Raw genomic sequence first — 21387 nt, forward strand, 5'->3', positions numbered from 1 at the left:
TTTGTTCCTTAACCTTTCTGGAGTTTTTAGCTCACCTGAGCTAAAAGCTCAAGTGAGCTATTCTGATCACATTTTGTCCGTCGTCCGTCTGTCCGTCTGTCTGTCCGTCTGTAATCTTTTTACATTTTGAACTTCTTCTCTAAAACTGCTTATCCAATTTCAACCAAATTTGGCACAAAGCATCATTATGGGAGGGCGAATAAGAAATGCAGAAATAAAAGTCAGATCTGTATTCAAAGCGGAGAAAACCTTGAAACTGTAGAAAAAGGGGGGTGCATTTTTAAAAATCTTCTTCTCAAGAACTACCGAGTCTAATTCAACGTAGTTTAGCATAAATTATCCTTATGGGAAGGAAAATATAAATTGCAAAAATTAAGTGCTAATTCTGTTTCAAATCTGAGTTATTACGAAAATAATAATAAAGGAAAGGCGTGTTTCAATCGGGGTCGGCATACGGTAAAATGGGTAGGCAAGACTTGGCCTGAACTGAGCAAAACAAAAGATTGGCAGATATTAATTTTCTTCTTCACATCTATACATGTAGGATTTTTAAAATAAAAAACAATAACTATTATATTTTTTTTTAAATACAATAACAAGTAAGTAGTTGATGAAAAAATGTACCTATATGCTCTCATATATTTTGATCGCTTTACAAAGTGGTGGCGGGGGGGGGGGGGGCAGAACGAAAATATAGGGAATTGGAAGTAAACAACTTAACAGTGTACCCCTACCAAATGTTTAGTTTTATATCTTGCGTAGGATTTTCTTATTCTTGTAAAATAAAATAGTATTTCATGAAGGTTCAATGTCAAAGATTACATGTATGCAAAAATAAATGTAAAATTCGAATACTTTACAATATTTATTTTTTGTTATTCTACCGATGGACCATATGGCACAATATCTTTTGAACGCCCAATGTTGCTCAGGTGAGCGATGTGGCCCCATGGGCCTCTTGTTTAAATTATACTTTAAATACCGATTCCTTCGACCTGCAAGTTCGTGAATTACAAAAATGCTTACAGCGCAAAGTTTGAGAGAGGCGAAATATTTCTGCACTATAAAACTGGTGTTTTTAGGCTTTAAAGACATCGATGTCATAAGCTTCTATTATAACAGAGATACAAGCATGTACTTAGGAACAGTGTACGACATGAATAACTATTCTAGCATACATGTATGTTTGTCTCTACCTTTAAAACCTTCCCAGCAAATCAATCTAACTAATATATCATCATATACACTGGAAAAGCTTGTGATTTAAAATGAGTCGAGATCAACATATCGACCAGCTTTATATATAGTAATAAGTATGCGCAATATGTTTTTGGCAACCCAAAGAATTTTTCTCGTTTTAACATTACTAGGCACAATTTAGATATTTTACAATGAATCAAGCTGTCTATGTCTTCGTTAAAGATGAAGAACCTCTTGCAAAATTGTTAACATGCTTTTAGCCAAATGTGCCGAGGAAAGTATATCAATGTGTGTCCATATTAAGAGGAAAAGTTAAGACTTTATATGTTAGACATTGCCAGTGTTAATTTGCAACATATCCTCACAAATAAGTTTGATGATGAATTTATGAACCTCTTTAAAGCCGATAAACATTCCGGTCAATGTTGTTGAAGAGAAAATGTTCCCCTTTTATAGAACTTTGAATTAGCACTTGGTTCATTTCATTCATTGATATGATGTGACACAACTTCTTATTTCTACAGCATATCGAGAAAATCGACATAATAAATGAACAGAAAAAGGTATGAAAAGGAGAATTAACTGACCAGAAAATCAAAGAGTTCGAGAAGTTCTTTAGTTATATGAATAACCAAGACACATTGCCCACTGACACGGTTTAATTTGCATTTTTCCTAAAATCAAAGCCCGGGAATATGTCCACACTAAGATTTGCCTTACGTTGCTTATGAAACAAACACACACCAAGGTAATGATAGGGAGATCGGCATATATAAGCATGCCCATATCAACATGCCCAGCCGAGATAGGATAAACAAATTTAAGTAATGGTTGTTTGTTGCTGGAACTAATGACCTTAAGATCTTATGTCTAAAGCTTTCTTAGATTTGATAGCTTGCAACTGTCCCACAGGTTGCAGAACTTTTACGTGTGAATGTAAACGTGCCTAATTCCCGGGTAAACCATTTACAAATTTCAAATCATAATCTTATCATTCAAAAAAAGATTGTATAAATAACATACTTATATACTATATCTTAACAATTGAAAACAGAAAAAAATGCCATATAAAAAGCTGGTTGACGTTTTTTCAATTAATACACGTGTTCAAATTTGTCAGTTTCTCATTAGTATTGAAATTATGATATTCAAACATTTTCCCCATTTAAAAGGCCTTTAATAGTCTATATAGAGATCAATGAAATTTGGCTACTGGTATACACTAATTGCCATTTTGACAAAATAAACGTCATTTTCATGAGAACAAACACATTTCACCTAATTATGATAAATATGTTTGCTAAACCAATTTGTGATTTTGTATTGTTATTTTTGTTTTCATTAAAGATACGAAAAATTGTGAAATCTGGCTGTCCACCATTTTTACTATTTATCACGATCAACATATTTTGTTGGATTCACAACACCTTAGTTATTATAAAATGCTATGGTAAACCAATTTATAATCGTTTGTTACCTTACCTAAAGAGAATTAAGGAATTTGCCTGTCGACCATTTTGGCCGCCATTTTGACCTTATTAGCGCCATTTTTGTCATAGCAAGCATAATTTTGGACTAAGCACGACTTAATTAATATGCAAAAATAACATTGCTGGACTGAATTATTATTACTTATTAGGTTAGTTACTGACTCACTACGGAAATATATTGGGTTGATCAATGAGATTGATCAACCCAATATATTTCCGTAGTGAGTCAGTAACTAACCTAATAAGTGTTTTGTTTTCTCGAGGACTATCAAGCGACATATCTATTCACAAATAGCGATGATCTACGCAAAGCCATGTACAAGATGCCTAACATCTCGTCCAATTTAACTCATTTAAACTCTTCAAAATTTTCAATCTCACCTTTCAAATACTCTTTCAAAATCTTTGCTTCACCCATGTTTACTTACAATGTTTTGTTGCCATTCAATTTTAAATGTTTTCTACCTTTCCTCTGCAGAGATTTGAGCAAATTTCGACGCTGCCATTTTGTTCTGCTCCAGATGTGGCGTTAATATTCTAAGGGCAACTACTCTAATTTTAAAGAATTACAAAGGGCAACTACTCCAAATACTTTAAGAATTTACGGCATGCAGTTTATGTATAAAATACTATGAAATGTATAATGAGTAAAAATGAGTAAGCGAAGCGTCGACCAATGACGGCCATATTGCCTACTATTATTTCTCACAGAACAAATATAGAGATATATGAGGCAATCACGTGCTTTGGTTAAACCAATGAAAATGTGACATTTCAGTCGAAGGGAAAACAATATTGTTTATTATGCGTTTTCTCTAGTTTAATTTTTTTAGGAAAAAAATTATAAAATCTGGGTATTTGCCATTTTGAATCGCCATGTTGACCTAATTAACGCTTTTTGTGAAAGGCCTGCAATTTTTGAGAGCTGATTTTAATCAACTCTCCTATGCAGTTACTCTGGCAAACCGAAAGTGAAGCAATGTTTGGACCTAAGCACAAATCATCACCGCTGACAAGATTTAGTTCTTGAAAATAATCGATAAATTCGAAGTGTCTTGAAGCATTGGTTTTTAAGAAACTTATTTATTACTACCTTTAGTATAGTCAGATGTAAAATAGTACGAACAATTTAGATATTTTTAAGCAGTCGTATGTATTCATACGCCAGAGTTCAATAAAGTTTCGTTCAACCATCGGCTGTCTCCGTAAATCTCCGACAAACAGAGAGTCATTCTATATTTAGAGGTCGTGTCATCAAGCTATCAAGTGACCTGGTGTACCCATTCTCTTGCTTGTTGGAGATTAATCGAGCATCTGTTTGAACGAGACTAGAGTTCATTAATGCTTGGATCCATACAATTTTTGAACAGTTCGATTACTTATGCATAGTTTGATTGAATCAATTCTATCATTTATCATTACACAACACGATTTATACGGTTTTTTCTCAAAATTCTTGTCGGAAAAGTCCGAGAATTCATATTATAAAAATATGCGTAATTCAAAGACAGATTATAAACTACTCGCCAAGCAAAGTAACATATCATTGATTTTAAAATGAATAATAATCGATAAAATCAACTCCTGTCAGTACTTCAGTACTTTGATTTTCAATCTTAGCACACTTTAGATATGATAAAATACTAAGCTGGATCATTCCATTATTGTTTGTTAATAATGAAAAGACTTTAAGAAAAAAAAATATAAAATTTGGTCGTCCGCCATTTTGAGCTACTTTACGTCTTTTTTTATGAAGGCAAGCATATTTTTTTTGGAATCAGCACACTTTGGTTACATTTAAAAACCATGCTGGACCAAATAATAATTAAAAGCTATTTTTTTTTACTAAATCGGACTAGACTATAATGTCATCCACCGAAATAGTAGAATAGTCTCCTGTCTCAGAGAGACAGATAATATCAGAACTAGTATCAAACTTTCATTTTTTAAATATGAGAGAGAGACAGAGACAGCTCTAGAGACAGAGAGACTTTGGTTAAAGTTGGCAGACTTGCTTAAGCTATAAAAGCTATCAAAAACACAATTTTGATTTTTAGCAAAAAAATTAACTTCTCTTTTAAAAAAAAGCGTAAATTGAAAAGAAGTCCTATAAAAATGCATTTTTACAAATTATTGCAAGTGAAATTATCTATCTTAGGATATGAAATTAATTTTATTTACAATACGGATCCAATGTCATCCTATGAATATATATTATGGAAGAATAAAAACCAATATCATAGTGCATGTTCGCAGGATATTAAGTAGTTGTTATTGCTTGCTCAATTACAAATCAGTTGCAATTGTGTATATGCTAAATAGTTGTTGATTTGAAATTAATTATAAGTCATCACCTATCAGCCAACTATTTTTTTTAAATGTATCCGAAATAACATGTATAATCTAATTATGTTGTATTGAAATAATTAATTTGAGTTTCACATGGTCGGGGTTGCTGTCAAAATTTAGTTTTAGTGGGATTGTCGAATTGGAAAAAAATTGGAATTTAAAGTTATTTGATAATATTCACTTGCAGCCAGTACATTTTAATTAATATAGAAATAATACTAGTTCATAAAAAGGGCATGTGCCAACAATGCGTTTTTATCAGAAAATTACATAGCCGATAATAACTGTAAATGAAATGCGTCTTTAACTGTAACAGCTTACAAAATTTACAAATCCGTCATACAAAAAAAAATGTTGTATAAAATATTTTTTTGTAGATTTGGTGGAAAGCAAAATAGCAGTCTTAGACAAAGAACTACAGTTTGCAAAACTATGTGGTGATTTGGCAAAAGATTTTCCACGGCAGAAATTCCAACAGCTAAGGAGTATATTAAGCGGTTAGTAATGAATATAATTTATAATTTTGATAAAGAATCATGTTTGTAATACAACTTAGAGTAATACCAAGCTTTAGCCGACCTTTTAAGCATTTCTTTCCAAATGCAGACTTTAAGCTTGACTACATAAACTAGATATAGTTATATGCAAGATATTATTAAGTATAAACGCAAGAGTAACAGCATTTGCGCTATGAATGAAGTTTTAATAAACGTTTCATCAGCCAATTCACGAAAAGATGTGCAATGTCAAACGAATTCTATCTTGTTGTTGGTTTTAATTTCTTGTTGAAATATGATTGTATAGCATTGTTTGAGTTAAGTGATAATTGATTTTGTAGATTTTATCCATAGGTTTAAAAATTATCTACAAGTGTTGCATTTAATTTTCAAAATAATTTCAGAAAAATATTATTAAGAGAATTCGTATTAAGTGATTTGTGTATAATGTTATCCCTTTCTTAAACTCATCAGTATTAAGATATTCTCTACAACATATTATCTTTTGTCTGAACATTATAATATTTGACGACAATTTTAATTTTCTGAATATACTGTTTAGTTTGTCGGAAATTAATTGACATTTTACTTATTTCAAGAAGAGAAATAAATCTTGATATTAAATACAACATTGTCTTTTTAACATAGCAATATCATTTTTTTTTTAATTTCATTTTTTAATAAGCTAAATGAATTAAAATATGAATTTTAACATTGCCGGTTTTCCATAGCAAATTGTTAAGAAAAACTTTAGAAAATTAACACTTCAAATATTCAAACTCATTCATATCTAATAACACAATACGTCGCACTTACAAAACGTAACATTATAAATATTGTATTATAATTTATGTTTTGTAGATTCTAGAAGAAAAATGGAATCCCTAATGCCGGCAAATTCCGTGTTGGAATGTTTTGCTTATCTTCTAGAAAAAAATCTTTTTTCGAAAGAAGACGTTAGTTTCATACAATTTCTTTGTAAGGAAACGAACTGTGAAGAACTGCATAAAAAATGTGTGGAATATGCACAAGGACAAGAACTACATTTTTTTGAAGAAGGTATGTGTTTTAATATTTTAATTCTCAACCTTATTCTACAGTTATCAATTGTACTGCCAAGTTATACAACATAACGCCTTATATATAATATAATGATAATGATTTTTAAAGAATATTGATGCATTCATTGCATTGGTATGGAATTCAAGTTTATACTTATATACTTATACTTCTGCAGCTTTCGGTGTTTCATTCACTCAATATCACACTTAAGCTTTTATATATATATATATATATATATATATATATATATATATATATATATATATATATATATATATATAAATATATATATATATATATATTTATATATATATTATGTTCAAACCACGACCATTATAGACCAGAGGTAACAAATCAATAAAATAAAAATAATACTTTATTAATTTGTTTTGTGATTAAGATCAAAACAATAAAGTATACAAATTGCAATGTTTTAAAGATTGAGGAAAAATATCTTATAAAAACATTGTTTACATTAAGTTAATTTATTTTATGAAGCAAATATACCATCTGTTTATTCATTTTATTTGTAATGTTTAATAGTTTTACATGTAATATCGTGTTTTTTTAAAGATTTTCCGATTAACAATTTCTTTCTGAAAACGTTTTTGTGTTCTTATTATTTTTTTGAATTCGACTTCAATTGTCAGTATCTCGATCGTTGTTTTATAATTGTTTTCTAGTATATTGACATGTCACGCAGTGTTGTTCTAATACTTGATTAAAATTTCAATTCGCTCTAAAATAAGTATCCTTATACAAATAGTTTTATCACATGGGCAATTTGTAACAATGACAAATCTGTAATTGCCTAGTTTGGATGTAGATAAATACAAAAAAGGAACACGTTACCTATAAAAATGATTTTAAAAGATATTTTGTTAAAGAAAATTAATCAAACAGTTGTGAGTCTTATCCAGACTATAAATTTAATTTGAATCAAAATGGGATTATTCCAATTTTTATGGAGTTAAAAAACTTTTCAAAAACTTGAAAAGGAAGAATCAATCCGTGTTTTGTGTTTTCTGAGTTTGGTGCAACACTATCCAACGTAAATACATGAACATTACCCAATTATCATTATTATCAATACAATGTATGAATTTCAAATGTAAAAAAGGAAATATCATACATTCATGAAATAACTTGAGATTTATACTCAGAAAAAAACAAATTAACATTAACAGATATGTTTATCAACATATGTTTATCATATGTTAAATTTATATTAAACGTGCTTTACATAATCATATGAAAACCACATTTTTATAAACACATGTTAATCATTTGTTGAGCACATGTAAATATCATTTTATGTATATTCATTATGGTTTTCAGTTTTAAGAGGACCTTATTGCTTTTGTAAAGCCTTTAAATGCGATATCTTTAAACGCATGGATTATTTTTCTTGAAATTTACTTAGAAAGTACGTAGATCTATAAACAACTCTTTTTGTATGAATGACGTCAATTTCGGTCGTTGATTTCCTTAATTTTTTTTTTAAGTTTGTAATTTTGTCCGCTTAAATTTGAGATAGAAAATTGAAATTTTTCGAGATGTTAGATATATCATTTGTAGAATGTACAAAAGGTATAGGATTGTCTTCTGTCATTTTCGGTCGTGACCTGAAGGGAACAAAAAAAGTAATTTTTTCAAATGATGGTCAGTATGATGATTTTTTTATATTGTTTTCCCCAAAGTTATTTAAGGCACTAAACCAATCCTTACGAGTGAAAGATTTACATGTTTCGTTAAATTATCTTGGATATTTCATTTAAATGTGTCTTTTTTCATTTTGTCCGCACAAAACTTTAAAAACGGCTTGTGGTTGAGCAACCAAACTTTGCTACAGTATAGACGTTAACATGTAAATGTGCAAAAAAGAATCAATATTTTGTCAGCCACTTCCGGTTGTCATCGGATACAAATAAACTTTTTAGGATCTACCGGATATATTTTGAAATTTTACTCAATAAATGCATCATTATTGCGTTCCTTCCATTGAAGAATCCTAAAATCTCATTAAGATTTTTCTTTCCTGATTTTGTCCCCAAGAGGTCTCAATAACGTAAAGTGCCTGAGTAGCCAAACATCGCTATAAAATAGACGTGATCAATCAAATGTGCAGAATAGAAATTAATAATTTGTAAAGACTACCGTTCTTTTTCTTTGAAATACTTGGTTATATCATTAATATGTTCTTTTTTGTCCTGGCGAAATCTAAACAAGAGACCCTTGGGACACGTCGCTCATTTAAAGGATAGTTCTTGTATCATTCTATTTCGAAATATTTGATTATAAATTAATCTCGTCAAAAATATTGTAAAACTTCCATATATTCAAGATTGTACAATACGTTAAGCTTAAAAGCCTAAGTACATGCAAGATCTTTAAACTGGACAATTTAATTATCTTAGGCTTCAACACATAATTCTTAAATAAACAATATAAAAAACATAATGAATATCACTTATTACATGTACGTAACGATACATTCCCTAAGAACGATCGGAAGGAATGCCGATCGTGACGTCAAAGTTAACTATGACGTCATATCTTATGAAGTACAGACAAGTGACTTTCTACATATCGCTGTGAAATTAATCGGGCACATCTACACATCGCTGTAAAATAAGTCAGGAAACCATTACATACCCGCGCCATATAAACAAGGAACTGCTGGTCCAATAAAAACAGGGCATTCCTGGTCCGAGTAACTGACGCCAAATGTTCTCTAAATGTTCTATTCACGCGCTTCCTGCCGGTATAGCTCGCTTCGCTTGTCATTTCTGTGCTGGCTCTAAATAAGTGGAATATCATGTATAAATATATTGTTTTGCTTTTAAATGAGTTGAGTTATTTGTGTTGTGGGTCCAAATTGAGATTTTAAAATCTAACATAAATCATTAGAACTAAGTAATTTTTGATACTAGTATTTATCATACAGTCAGAGCCATATTTGATTACCATAACTGGTATATGGAGTGTTGTGCAAATAACGTTGAGCTTAAAAAGAATATATTGATCCTGGATAATTCATCACAATGTTTTCAGTCTACATCCATAGAAATCTTAGAAATCTCCATTTGCTACAAATATACACATTTTCACTCAATAGTTTGCTATATCAAAATGGTTTGCATATTTTTTCTTACGCATTTATATTGTTAAAATATTCACAAAATATTTACAATAAAAAAAAATGATTTTATGCATAAACTAGTGAACATTTTATATGCATTTTACCTATTTTACCACAATTGTACATGAGTTTAGAAATATACATCATGCAACAGTTTTAAGGTGTAAGAAAATTAATGTTTGAATTTAATTCCAAATCATATATATATACTTACAGATTAAAAATTAATGGAGAATCTGTCATTGACTGTTTAATTGATGCTATCGCTGATGTGTTTAACAGCCAATAGAAGTTTTATTGGGAAAATTGTTTTGGATGAAAACAGGCGTTTTAGACCTTAACTTGTCTTAATTGTTGCGAAACATAATAGTCAAGAAATGCGTGCCAAAGAGGGTCTGGTCAAGTTAATACTTTTTTTTAATTCTAATAATTCTATTGAAAATTAAAATTGTTATTTTCTGATATACTTTAATTCTAAAGAAAAACAACTAGTCCCATGACGCACTTATCAAACAATAATAATTTATAAAGAAGTTCATACAACAATTCTAAATTTTAGAAAAATAGCAAATTTTCAATTTGAATCGATCACAGTTAAAAAAAAAGTTATCCTGATCAGAATCATTTTTAAGATAAAACTTTAAAAAAAACACTGCAGATTATTCTGAAAAATTGATATGTATCATAAATTAATAAACGACCGAACCATTTTAAAGCTAAACAACCTCGGCTAGAATAAGTGCAACATTGTGTTATTTTTCAATTTCATATGGTTTAATACGTGATCAATTTATTTTCAATCGAAATCGGTTTAAATTTAAAATTTTCCAGCTTTTCTTGAAATTCACAACTTTGTCTCGAATTCTTGTTTAAATTTAATTGTATAGCAATTGTAAAATGTAAGTTAAAGTTGGGCTTGTAGATTTTATCCGTAGGTTTAAAAAATATCTACAATTCATGATTCTTGATTTTAATTTCTATAATTTATTAAAAATACTTAAAAAGAAATGTTGCTGTCTTTCACCTCTAAACATAGAAAATTGTTTTATATTGATACCATTTTTTAACTCTAAGATATTCTGTTTGCAGCAAACCATGTTTCTGGTTTCTACTGAAAATACCAAAAAATCATATGGAATAATTTAAAACCGACATGGCCTCATTTTGTATAATTACATTTTAAACTTTATACTTTTATGATCTAATAAATAATGCACTGGTGTGTTGAGCCACCTTAACTGACTAATTGCGCGAGGAGACATAATCGTTGCTTTGCAATGAGCTTTTTTCTACTTTTGGGAGCTTCACTCACTTTCTAAGTCTTTAAATGCGTCTGATCTGAATGTTGTGTTTACTATAAAGATTATTAAAATAAAATAAAATATAGCCGTAAGCTTTTCAGTTGTAGCTTTGTGAAAAGAAATTTACAGATCTAATCCTTCCCAAGATATCCTCATTCTAACACTCGTGATCATGGTAAATACGAGGGTCGATCAAAAAATACGAAGACAATGTGGCTGTCTATCATATATTTTTCATGAAGGTCATATTTAACAGATTAATCTGTGCACCAACACTTATGTTATTGATTTGCGAAGTTTTAGTCCATTTGATGAAACGGTATTTTTGTTACCCCTTTTTAAAAACAACATGTTTTGTCACTACCGCGCACGGTAACGTTCAAAACATGACGTCAATATTAAACACGCACAGTTTATAGATACACCCCATCTTTATATCACGGTTAGTTTCTTGTGCTTTTCTCCTTACAATTTAAAATAGCACTGAACAACTTTACATCTCATTTGAACACATTTGTTCGAGAATTATAAGTTAGTTCTTCGAAGTTTTAATTTTCTAATCGTGTATCTCTTAGTTTACAGTAAGGATACATGAACGTCGGTTGCCGTTACCTATTTTCGACCAAATAATTGCAGATTATCTAATCTCTTTTGGACTGTTTTTTATTCAAAATACAATTACCATCACAGCTTGTATCGACTTTATCCCAAGTTAAATCCATTTTGTTTGTACTTCTCGTTGCGCCGTGACGTCCGGCGACGTCGATGATTTTAGTCAATTCTAAAGAGGACTATCTTTCTTTAGTTACTAATATCTGTTTGACAAAACAATTCATCCCGTCATTATTTGGTACATAGAATACCATGACTATACTTAATTTTAGGTTTCAATATTATTTGTTTTTAAGTTTAATTTATAGCGATATTACCTTCAACATTATATGGTTTATTCTTGACATAACACAAATTTTGACCGTGCGCCGTGACCTCATTTTTGCAGGATTAGATTCTAAATAATTCTTAGAAATAAAGGAATTTCTAAACTTTTTTTCTTGCGAATTGTTTGAAAATATTGCTAAATTATGCTTACCAAATTAAGTAATTATATGCTGTTAAAGTGACATAGCTATGACAAAAGTCTTCGTATTTTTTGATTGACCCTCGTACTCGATAATTTAATCACTGTATTTGCCTCGGATATTTTTCTTCGATAAAACCAGCTTTAGAACTTCAAGTATAGTGATGTTTTTAAAAAGTAAAAGAATATACAATGACGACATTTCATTTTTAGAATATAGGCTAAGGACTTTCAATATGAATTCTCTATAAAAACACAACTATAGTCTGTAGAATTACTCTATTCCAGAAGCAACTGTACAATATCATTTTAAAGAAGGAATAAAAACCTATTCTTTCCTTAAGTTAAAGTTAATTCCTCCAGCATATTGATATCTGCCTCTCTGACGTAAAATATATTTTTGCAAACAATAAAATTATTTATAAAAGCCGATTCAGGCTGAAATGCAGATTTGCTAACAAATATTTTTTCTTTAAAAATTACATTGGTATTGTTATATACCTAAGTTGATTATATACATTTTCATTAATACATAAATGTAAAATTTAAGCCATAAATATTAGTAAACAAAAACAACTCAACTTAAAAACACTTGCTGACCATATGTTTGAAACAGACATAGGTTACAAATATGTCGAACATAGTTTGAACATATGAATATCAAATTTTTAACATACGTTTTGAATCTGTCATATGTTTATCATATATTTCAAACATATTTTTAAACACAAGTTTAACATACTGTGAAAAATTCATATGTTCAATGATGCACAACGTATGTGCATCATATGTTATTCGAAACATATGTTGAACATACGTTGCAATTTAACTTGTGAGCATAACAGGAGTAGACAAGGCACACAATAAATAATTGCAATGTCTGTTCAATATGTGTTATTAAAAAAGTCAATAATTGATTTTTTTTTTCTAATTTTCAGTTCAAAAACCATATAAAATTAGAATTTATTCAATGTAAACGTGTACTACAGTAACTGTAGATCACAACTTTTGCCGAATCACTTTTGTTAATGAATCTTCTTTTCATTGCATCCTAACAAGTTTTCTATATATTCTTTACAAATCTTGAAAGTTTTATTGATATTTGTAAAGATAACTGAGACCCACTGAACATGGTTATCGTTTATTTTGCGTCTCCAAAATCTGTGAAACTGCATCATTTAAAAATTGTCCGCCCTTTCATTTTTGTTTCTTCGTTAATAAATGTATGTAATTTACTTCTTTACTTGGCAGTGCAAGAATTGAAATTGATAAATGCTTAAACTATTCGAAATCGCTTTAATGTCATATGCTTGGGAACAATTCTGATGAGAAAAACAATATAAGTAAGTTATGCTTGTCAAACACAAGATTGTCTTTTACATTTGACGGATTTCAAAGGTGACTCACAAACACATAGCAATGTTTTTAAACTTAGTATTAACAACTGATCAAAAACCTAAAATAAAACTTTTTATTAAGTCAAAAATGACCTTTTAAAAAACAGCCGGGTTTTGTGCCTATACATAGTTTCCATTTTTTGTGTATATTTAGTGAAAATCTATTGGTTTGTTCAACTTAAGAAAATTTCTGAAACATGTACAGAATATACAAGATTAACGCTAGCGATGTGAAATGTTTCTGGGCAGACGGCTATATCCACATATATAATATGGAGGGTAATCGTGTTCAAAAATCTAGACTTGTAAAGTTGTAAATCCGATTATTTAATCGTGTTGGTGTGTGAGCCTGGGTAAGAATATGTGTAATTTTGATCGTGCAACCTATAAAACTCGGGCATGAACACGTGTAAGATTTGAGTCAGTTCCTTCGCATGATGCACATTTTGCAACTTTATTGTTCACATTAGTTAATTAAACGTTTAACTTTGCACACTTTCAATCCATAGTTTCTGCATTTGGAACTTCAGGCTCGGCAATAGCACATCTAACATGATAAAAATTGACAAATGTAAAGTTTTCAAGATAGGAAGGTGTTCTTTTGCAGATCAATTATGCATATATCAGAGGTATGCAAATTGCTAGGATTTTGATTTCTGATAATTTATGAAAAAATATCAGCTGTTGAACTTAGTCATTTTTGGGCAAAATCAATGCATATAGAGTACCCCATTTCTTTGGATAGGTAGTATTTATCAATTCAGGATTGACAAATGGATTATGAATACTGTTCACACAAAAGAAAACCCGGTTTGACATCACATTGACACTTTATTAAGGTCTTCCGTTTTCCAACGGAAGACCTTATTGTCTTCGTACGATTTCTTTTTCCCTATTATTATTAGGGTCTTCCGTTTTCAACGGAAGACCCTCTTGTTATTCTTCGGTTTCTTTTTATTAGGGTTTTCAACGGAAGACCCTCTTGTTATTCTTCGGTTTCTTTTTATTAAGGTCTTCCGTTTCCAACGGAAGACCTTATTGTTATTGCTTTGTTTCTTTTTTCCTATTATTAAGGTCTTCCGTCTTCAGCGGAAGACCTTACTGTTTTTCTACGGGTTCTCATTCTTCTATATTATTATTATTTTTCTCCTTGGTAGACACCCTGAATTTCTCAGCCATTTCTCAATCGATTTTAATGATTTTCACAGGGATAATGTCTTTGGTAGATGTATCTTTGCATCCCACTTCCTGTCTGAAAATTCACTTCCGCTTCTGAATTATCTTCCTTTTCCTTGTATTTTGGAGCATGATGTTGTCCACACATCTTCTCAGAAACCGTTATAGTTAGAGACTTGAAATTTATATGCAAGACAGAGTGGTTATGGTAGATATGCTTGCTTGTTTTATATTTGTCGAGAAGCCATTTTCCTTGAAGCTCGCCTGGACCCGAAAATTGGGTTTAAAAAACGTTGTAATTTTTTGTGGTTTTCTTTAATTATCTAATTTCTGAAAAATATTTTGTTAAGACATGTAATGTAAAAATAGTTTCTATTTACAAGACCTTTCTTTTAAAATCAAGAAAAAGGGACTGGCCCCTCAAATAAGGGGACAAAACGGCTCTAAAGTCTTTAATCTGTAGCCCTTTACTGAGGGATATTTTGTGAAATGTTATAGAAGCAAATATGTTCATCTAACAGTTATGTATCCAGGCAATGTAATGATTTTTTCCATGTGTTACGTAATTAAGGGTTTTCAGGGGCCAAAAGTCCAAAATTTTGATCACCCATATCTCAGAAAGAAAAAATATTTAGAAATAAAGTACAGAAGAAAAGTTGTTCAAAATGATGTTCTTAACAATATGCAACCTTCAAAATTTCGTTAAACGGCCACTATAAGGAGATAAGGGATCGGCCCCATTAAACCTTCTTTCTCATATATCTCCAGAACGGTAACGAATTTGTAAACACTTGTTGAACAAAATGTGTTTAGAATTAGGTGACCTTTTATTTGATATCAAGAAAAAGGGGCTGGCCCCTATAATTAGGGGACCAAAGGACTCTAAAGTTTTTTATCTGTAACCCTTTACTGAGGGATATTTTGTGAACAGTTATAGAAGCAAATATGTTTATCTCACAGTTATGTATCTAAGCGATGTAATGATTTTATCATGTGTTACGTAATTTAGGGTTTAAGGGGCCAAAAGTCCAAAATGTTGATCACCCATATCTCAGAAAGGAAAAATATTTTGAAATGCAGTACAGAAGAAAAGTTGTTCAAAATGATGTTTTTAACAATATGCAGCCTTCAAAATTTCGTTAAACGGCCCGTATAAGGAGATAAGGGATCGGCCCCTAAAACCTTTTTTCCCATATATCTCAAGACGGGTAACGAATTTCTGAAAATTTGTTGGACAAAATGTGTTTAGAATTAAGTGACCTTTTATTTGAAATCAAGAAAAAGGGGCTGGCCCCTTAAATTAGGGGATCAAAGGGCTCTAAAGTCTTTTATCTATAGCCCTTTACTGAGGGATATTTTGTAAAATGTTATAGAAGCAAATATGTTTATCTCACAGTTATGTATCTAAGCGATGTAATGATTTTATCATGTGTTATGTAATTAGGGGTTTTAAGGGGCCAAAAGTCCAAAATTCTGATCACCCATATCTCAGAAAGGAAAAATATTTTGAAATGCAGTACAGAAGAAAAGTTGTTCAAAATGATGTTCTTAACAATATGCAGCCTTCAAAATTTCGTTAAACGGCCCCTACATGGATATAAGGGATCGGCCCCTAAAACCTTTTTCCCCATATATCTCAAGAACGGTAACGAATTTCTTAACATTTGTTGACAAAATGTGTTCAGAATGAAATGGCCTTTCATTTAATATCAAGAAAAAGGGGCTGGCCCCTTAAATTAGGGGATCAGAGGGCTCTAAAGTCTTTAATCTATAGCGTTTTACTAAGAGTTATTTTGTGAAAGGTTATTTAAGCTGAATTAGGTATAATACATTTATATATCCTCACAAAAAATGATTTTCTCTTGCGTTACCTAATAAGGTTTTTTTAGGAGCCAGAGGTAAACAAGTTTAATCTTTTCTATCTTAATTTGAAAAAATGCAAGTATTTAAAAAAACACTATAAGAGAAGTTATAAAATGTGATACAAAAAAGCATTAGTTCTCCACTCTTCTTTCCATATCATGTTTTTTTTGTCGAAAATCAAAGTCGATGATGTTAAATTTCCTTCTAAATTTCGGACGGAAGACCTCCTCGTTGCTCGCAACGAGATCGTGTCTAGTTATTCGTGGTTTTTTTTCTTACGCATTTTTGTGCAGGCGATTTCTCGGAGATGGCTCAATCGATTTTCATGAAACTTTCAGATCCGATAGATATTAATTTTAACTAAATACATATTTTTTTATTTTGATGACGTTACTTCCGTTCTTGAGATAATGACGTTTTAGCGATTTTCAGAGGGTCGGCTTGTCCAGGGATCTCCTCCTAAACAGTAAAAGATATTGAGTTCAAATTTTTAGGGATTGTAGACAAGAGATTGTAGATGTGCTATTTGGCATTCATATTTGTCATGCTTAAAAGGCCTTAAAGCTCGCCTGATCCCGAAATTGAGACTAAAAAAAGTCATAATTTCTTATGGTTTTCTTTGTTTATCTCTCTTCTAAAAAAATAATTTGATAAAACATGTATTGTAAAAATCTTTTATATTTACAAGACCTTTCATTTGATATCAAGAAAAAGGGGCTGGTTTCTCAAAATAGGGGACAAAAAGGCCCTAAAGTCTTTCATCTGTAGCCGTTTACTGAGAGATATTTTGTGAAATGTTATAGAAGCATATATGTTTATCTCACAGTTATATATCCAAGCGATGTTATTATTTTATTATGTGTTACGTAATTAAGGGTTTATAGGGGTCAAAAGTCGAAAATTTTGATCACCCATATCTCAGAAAGGGAAAATATTTTGAAATGCAGTACAGAAGAAAAGTTGTTTAAAATTATATTCTTAACAATATGCAACCTTCAAAATTTCGTCAAACGGCCCCTATAAGGAGTTAAGAGATCGGCCCCTAAAACATTCTTTCTCATATATCTCCAGAACGGTAACAAATTTCTAAACACTTGTTGAACAAAATTTGTTTAGAATTAAATGAACTTTCGTTTGATATCAAGAAAAAGGGGCTGGCCCCTCAAATAAGGGAATTAAAGGAATCCAAAGTCTTTAATCTGTAGTCCTTTACCGAGAGATATTTTGTGAATGGTTATTGAAGCAAATGTGTTTATCTTACAGTTATGTATTCAAGCAATGTAATGATTTTATCTTGTGTTTTGTAATTAGGGGTTTTTAGGGGCCAAAAGTCCAAAATTTTGATCACCTATATCTCAGAAAGGAAAACTATTTTGAACTGCAGTACAGAAGAAAAGTTGTTTAAAATTATGTTCTTTACAATATGTAACACAATTCAAAATTTCGTCAAACGGACCCTATAAGGAGATAAGGGATCGGCCCCTAAAACATTCTTTGTCGTATATCCCCAGAATGGTAACTAATTTCTAAGCACTTGTTGAACAAAATTTGTTAAGAATTAAATGAACTTTTATTTGATTTCAAGAAAAAGGGGCTGGCCTCTCAAATAAGGGGATTAAAGGGTTCTGTAGTCTTAAATCTTTAACCCTTTACTGGGAGATATTTTGTGAAATGTTATAGAAGCAAATGTGTTTATCTTACAATTATGTATTCAAGCAATGTAATGATTTTATCATGTGTTTTAAAATTAAGGGTTTTTAGGGGCCAAATGTCCAAAATGTTGATCACCTATATCTCAGAAAGGAAAACTATTTGAAATGCAGTACAGAAGAAAAGTTGTTTAAAATTATGTTCTTAACAATATGTAACCTTCAAAATTTCGTCAAACGGACCCTATAAGGAGATAAGGGATCGGCCCCTATAACCTTCTTTGTCGTATATCCCCAGAATGGTAACTAATTTCTAAGCACTTGTTGAACAAAATTTGTTAAGAATTAAATGAACTTTTATTTGATTTCAAGAAAAAGGGGCTGGCCCCTCAAATAAGGGAATTAAAGGAATCCAAAGTCTTTAATCTGTAGTCCTTTACCGAGAGATATTTTGTGAAAGGTTATAGAAGCAAATGTGTTTATCTTACAGTTATGTATTCAAGCAATGTAATGATTTTATCTTGTGTTTTGTAATTAAGGGTTTTTAGGGGCCAAAAGTCCAAAATTTTGATCACCTATATCTCAGAAAGGAAAACTATTTTGAACTGCAGTACAGAAGAAAAGTTGTTTAAAATTATGTTCTTAACAATATGTAACCTTCAGAATTTCGTCAAACGGACCCTGTAAGGAGATAAGGGATCGGCCCCTAAAACATTCTTTGTAATATATCCCCAGAATGGTAACTAATTTCTAAACACTTGTTGAACAAAATTTGTTTAGAATTAAATGAACTTTCGTTTGATATCAAGAAAAAGGGGCTGGCCCCTCAAATAAGGGAATTAAAGGAATCCAAAGTCTTTAATCTGTAGTCCTTTACCGAGAGATATTTTGTGAAAGGTTATAGAAGCAAATGTGTTTATCTTACAGTTATGTATTCAAGCAATGTAATGATTTTATCATGTGTTTTGTAATTAGGGGTTTTTAGGTGCTAAAAGTCCAAAATTTTGATCGCCTATATCTCAGAAAGGAAAACTATTTTGAACTGCAGTACAGAAGAAAAGTTGTTTAAAATTATGTTCTTAACAATATGTAACAAAATTCAAAACTTCGTCAAACGGACCCTATAAGGAGATAAGGGATCGGCCCCTAAAACATTCTTTGTCGTATATCCCCAGAATGGTAACTAATTTCTAAGCACTTGTTGAACAAAATTTGTTAAGAATTAAATGAACTTTTATTTGATTTCAAGAAAAAGGGGCTGGCCTCTCAAATAAGGGGATTAAAGGGTTCTGTAGTCTTAAATCTTTAACCCTTTACTGGGAGATATTTTGTGAAATGTTATAGAAGCAAATGTGTTTATCTTACAATTATGTATTCAAGCAATGTAATGATTTTATCATGTGTTTTAAAATTAAGGGTTTTTAGGGGCCAAATGTCCAAAATGTTGATCACCTATATCTCAGAAAGGAAAACTATTTGAAATGCAGTACAGAAGAAAAGTTGTTTAAAATTATGTTCTTAACAATATGTAACCTTCAAAATTTCGTCAAACGGACCCTATAAGGAGATAAGGGATCGGCCCCTATAACCTTCTTTCTCATATATCTCCAGAACGGTAACGAATTTCTAAACACTTGTTGACAAAATGTGTTCAGAATTCAATGTCCTTTCATTGGATTCCAGGAAAAAAGGACTGGCCCCTTAAATTAGGGGACCAAAGAGCTCTAAAATCTTCTATCTATAGCCCTTTAATGAGAGCCATTTTGTGAAAGGTTAATAAAGCTAGATTTAATATAATACTTTTATGTATCCTAACAATAAAATGATTTTCTTTTGCGTTACCCAATTAAGGTTTTTAGGGACCAGAGGTAAACAAGTTTAATTTTTTCTATCTTAATTGGAAGAAATGCAAATATTTAAAAAAGCAATGTCGGAGAACTTATAAACAGCGATACAATAAAGCCTTAGTACTTCACTCCTTTTTCCGTAACATGTTTTGTTGTCGAAAATCAAAGCCGATGATGTCATATTACCTTCTAAAAATCGCAACGAGATCGTGTCTAGTTCTTGTTATTTTTCTGAATTAGTTAGAATAAACGACCTGCAAAGATGTGGTAATTTTTCGCGGAAAATGTTTTTACTTTACATGTATTTATACTTTTATTTTGTTTTGCAAGTGAAAGATAAATAATAACACAATCTTCAATAATAATGTAAAAAAAAAAACCAGCGCATATTTTTGTGCGCCGTAAATTGAAGTTATTTATTATGGGAGGCACTGTAGCTCCCAGGTCGTCCATCTGAATTTTTTCAGACCGGGAGCTACAGACCTGCCGCTAGTTCACAAGTGGCTGTAAAGCTGTATTATAATAGATCCCCAGTAAATTTTTATCAACCAACTTCACAAAGTGAGTCTGTATTGAACCGACATTCAGGACGTCATACTCATATCCCGTAATAATTGCTTGAAATGAAATAAATGCCAATTGTTACCTGCATGATAGGCTTTTTCCCTATATATTGCCGACAATGCAATGAAACATTTCTGAAAATAATTAATACACATTTTAATTTCACGACAGTTAACCTTACCTTTTGAATTTTTATTAATTTATTTTTTTAAAAAGGCTGTCACTTCTTATGTCTCATATTAATCACAATCTCAAAACCAATGCCTTTAAATAGTTTGTTTTTCTTATCGAAAACTTTGCAACTCAGCTGGCCGACCCCGTTTAATTTTTCGCAAGGGGAGGGGAGGGGGGTTCTTGTCCCAACTCTATGGTAGCAATAAGGATGCTTTTGGAGATGTTTTCTTAATTCAGCCGAGGCCTATACTTTAACAATTTTGTGCATGTATTCTGATAAAAATGCGTATTTATCTTTATACACGTGTATTCAAACAGAGTCATTAAATGTATTTTTTTCAGTTCTAAGAAGATATCTAAAGCCAATTGAATTCTTCACTCGCATCTTTTATATATTCTCTTGATAAAATGAACACAAATCTCATAATTTAATTATCCGAAAAATAATACTTTCTAAGAAATGTTGTTATTCAGAGATGATAGATTATAGGCCTATACATAATATTTTTTTTTATTTACTCCGTCCCTGTTCCTGCGATTACGGCATGTCTTTACCTGCAGATAGCCTTTTTCTATCAGTGACGTCACTGTTTCTATA

At 30.9% G+C, this 21387-nt stretch overlaps 1 protein-coding gene across 1 annotated transcript in view; it reads left to right on the forward strand.

The window, feature by feature from the left end:
• The window catches only part of LOC128172329 (uncharacterized), a 62992-nt gene that overhangs the window by 35206 nt on the left and 6399 nt on the right, over nt 1-21387 (forward strand). Inside the window, exons 13-14 of the mRNA XM_052838119.1 lie at nt 5417-5536; nt 6398-6595. Of these exons, the coding sequence (XP_052694079.1) occupies nt 5417-5536; nt 6398-6595 (318 nt within the window). The remainder of the gene's footprint in view (nt 1-5416; nt 5537-6397; nt 6596-21387) is intronic.

The sequence above is a fragment of the Crassostrea angulata genome, chromosome 2 (assembly GCF_025612915.1).
Source record: "Crassostrea angulata isolate pt1a10 chromosome 2, ASM2561291v2, whole genome shotgun sequence".
Taxonomy (NCBI): Eukaryota; Metazoa; Mollusca; class Bivalvia; order Ostreida; family Ostreidae; genus Magallana; species Magallana angulata.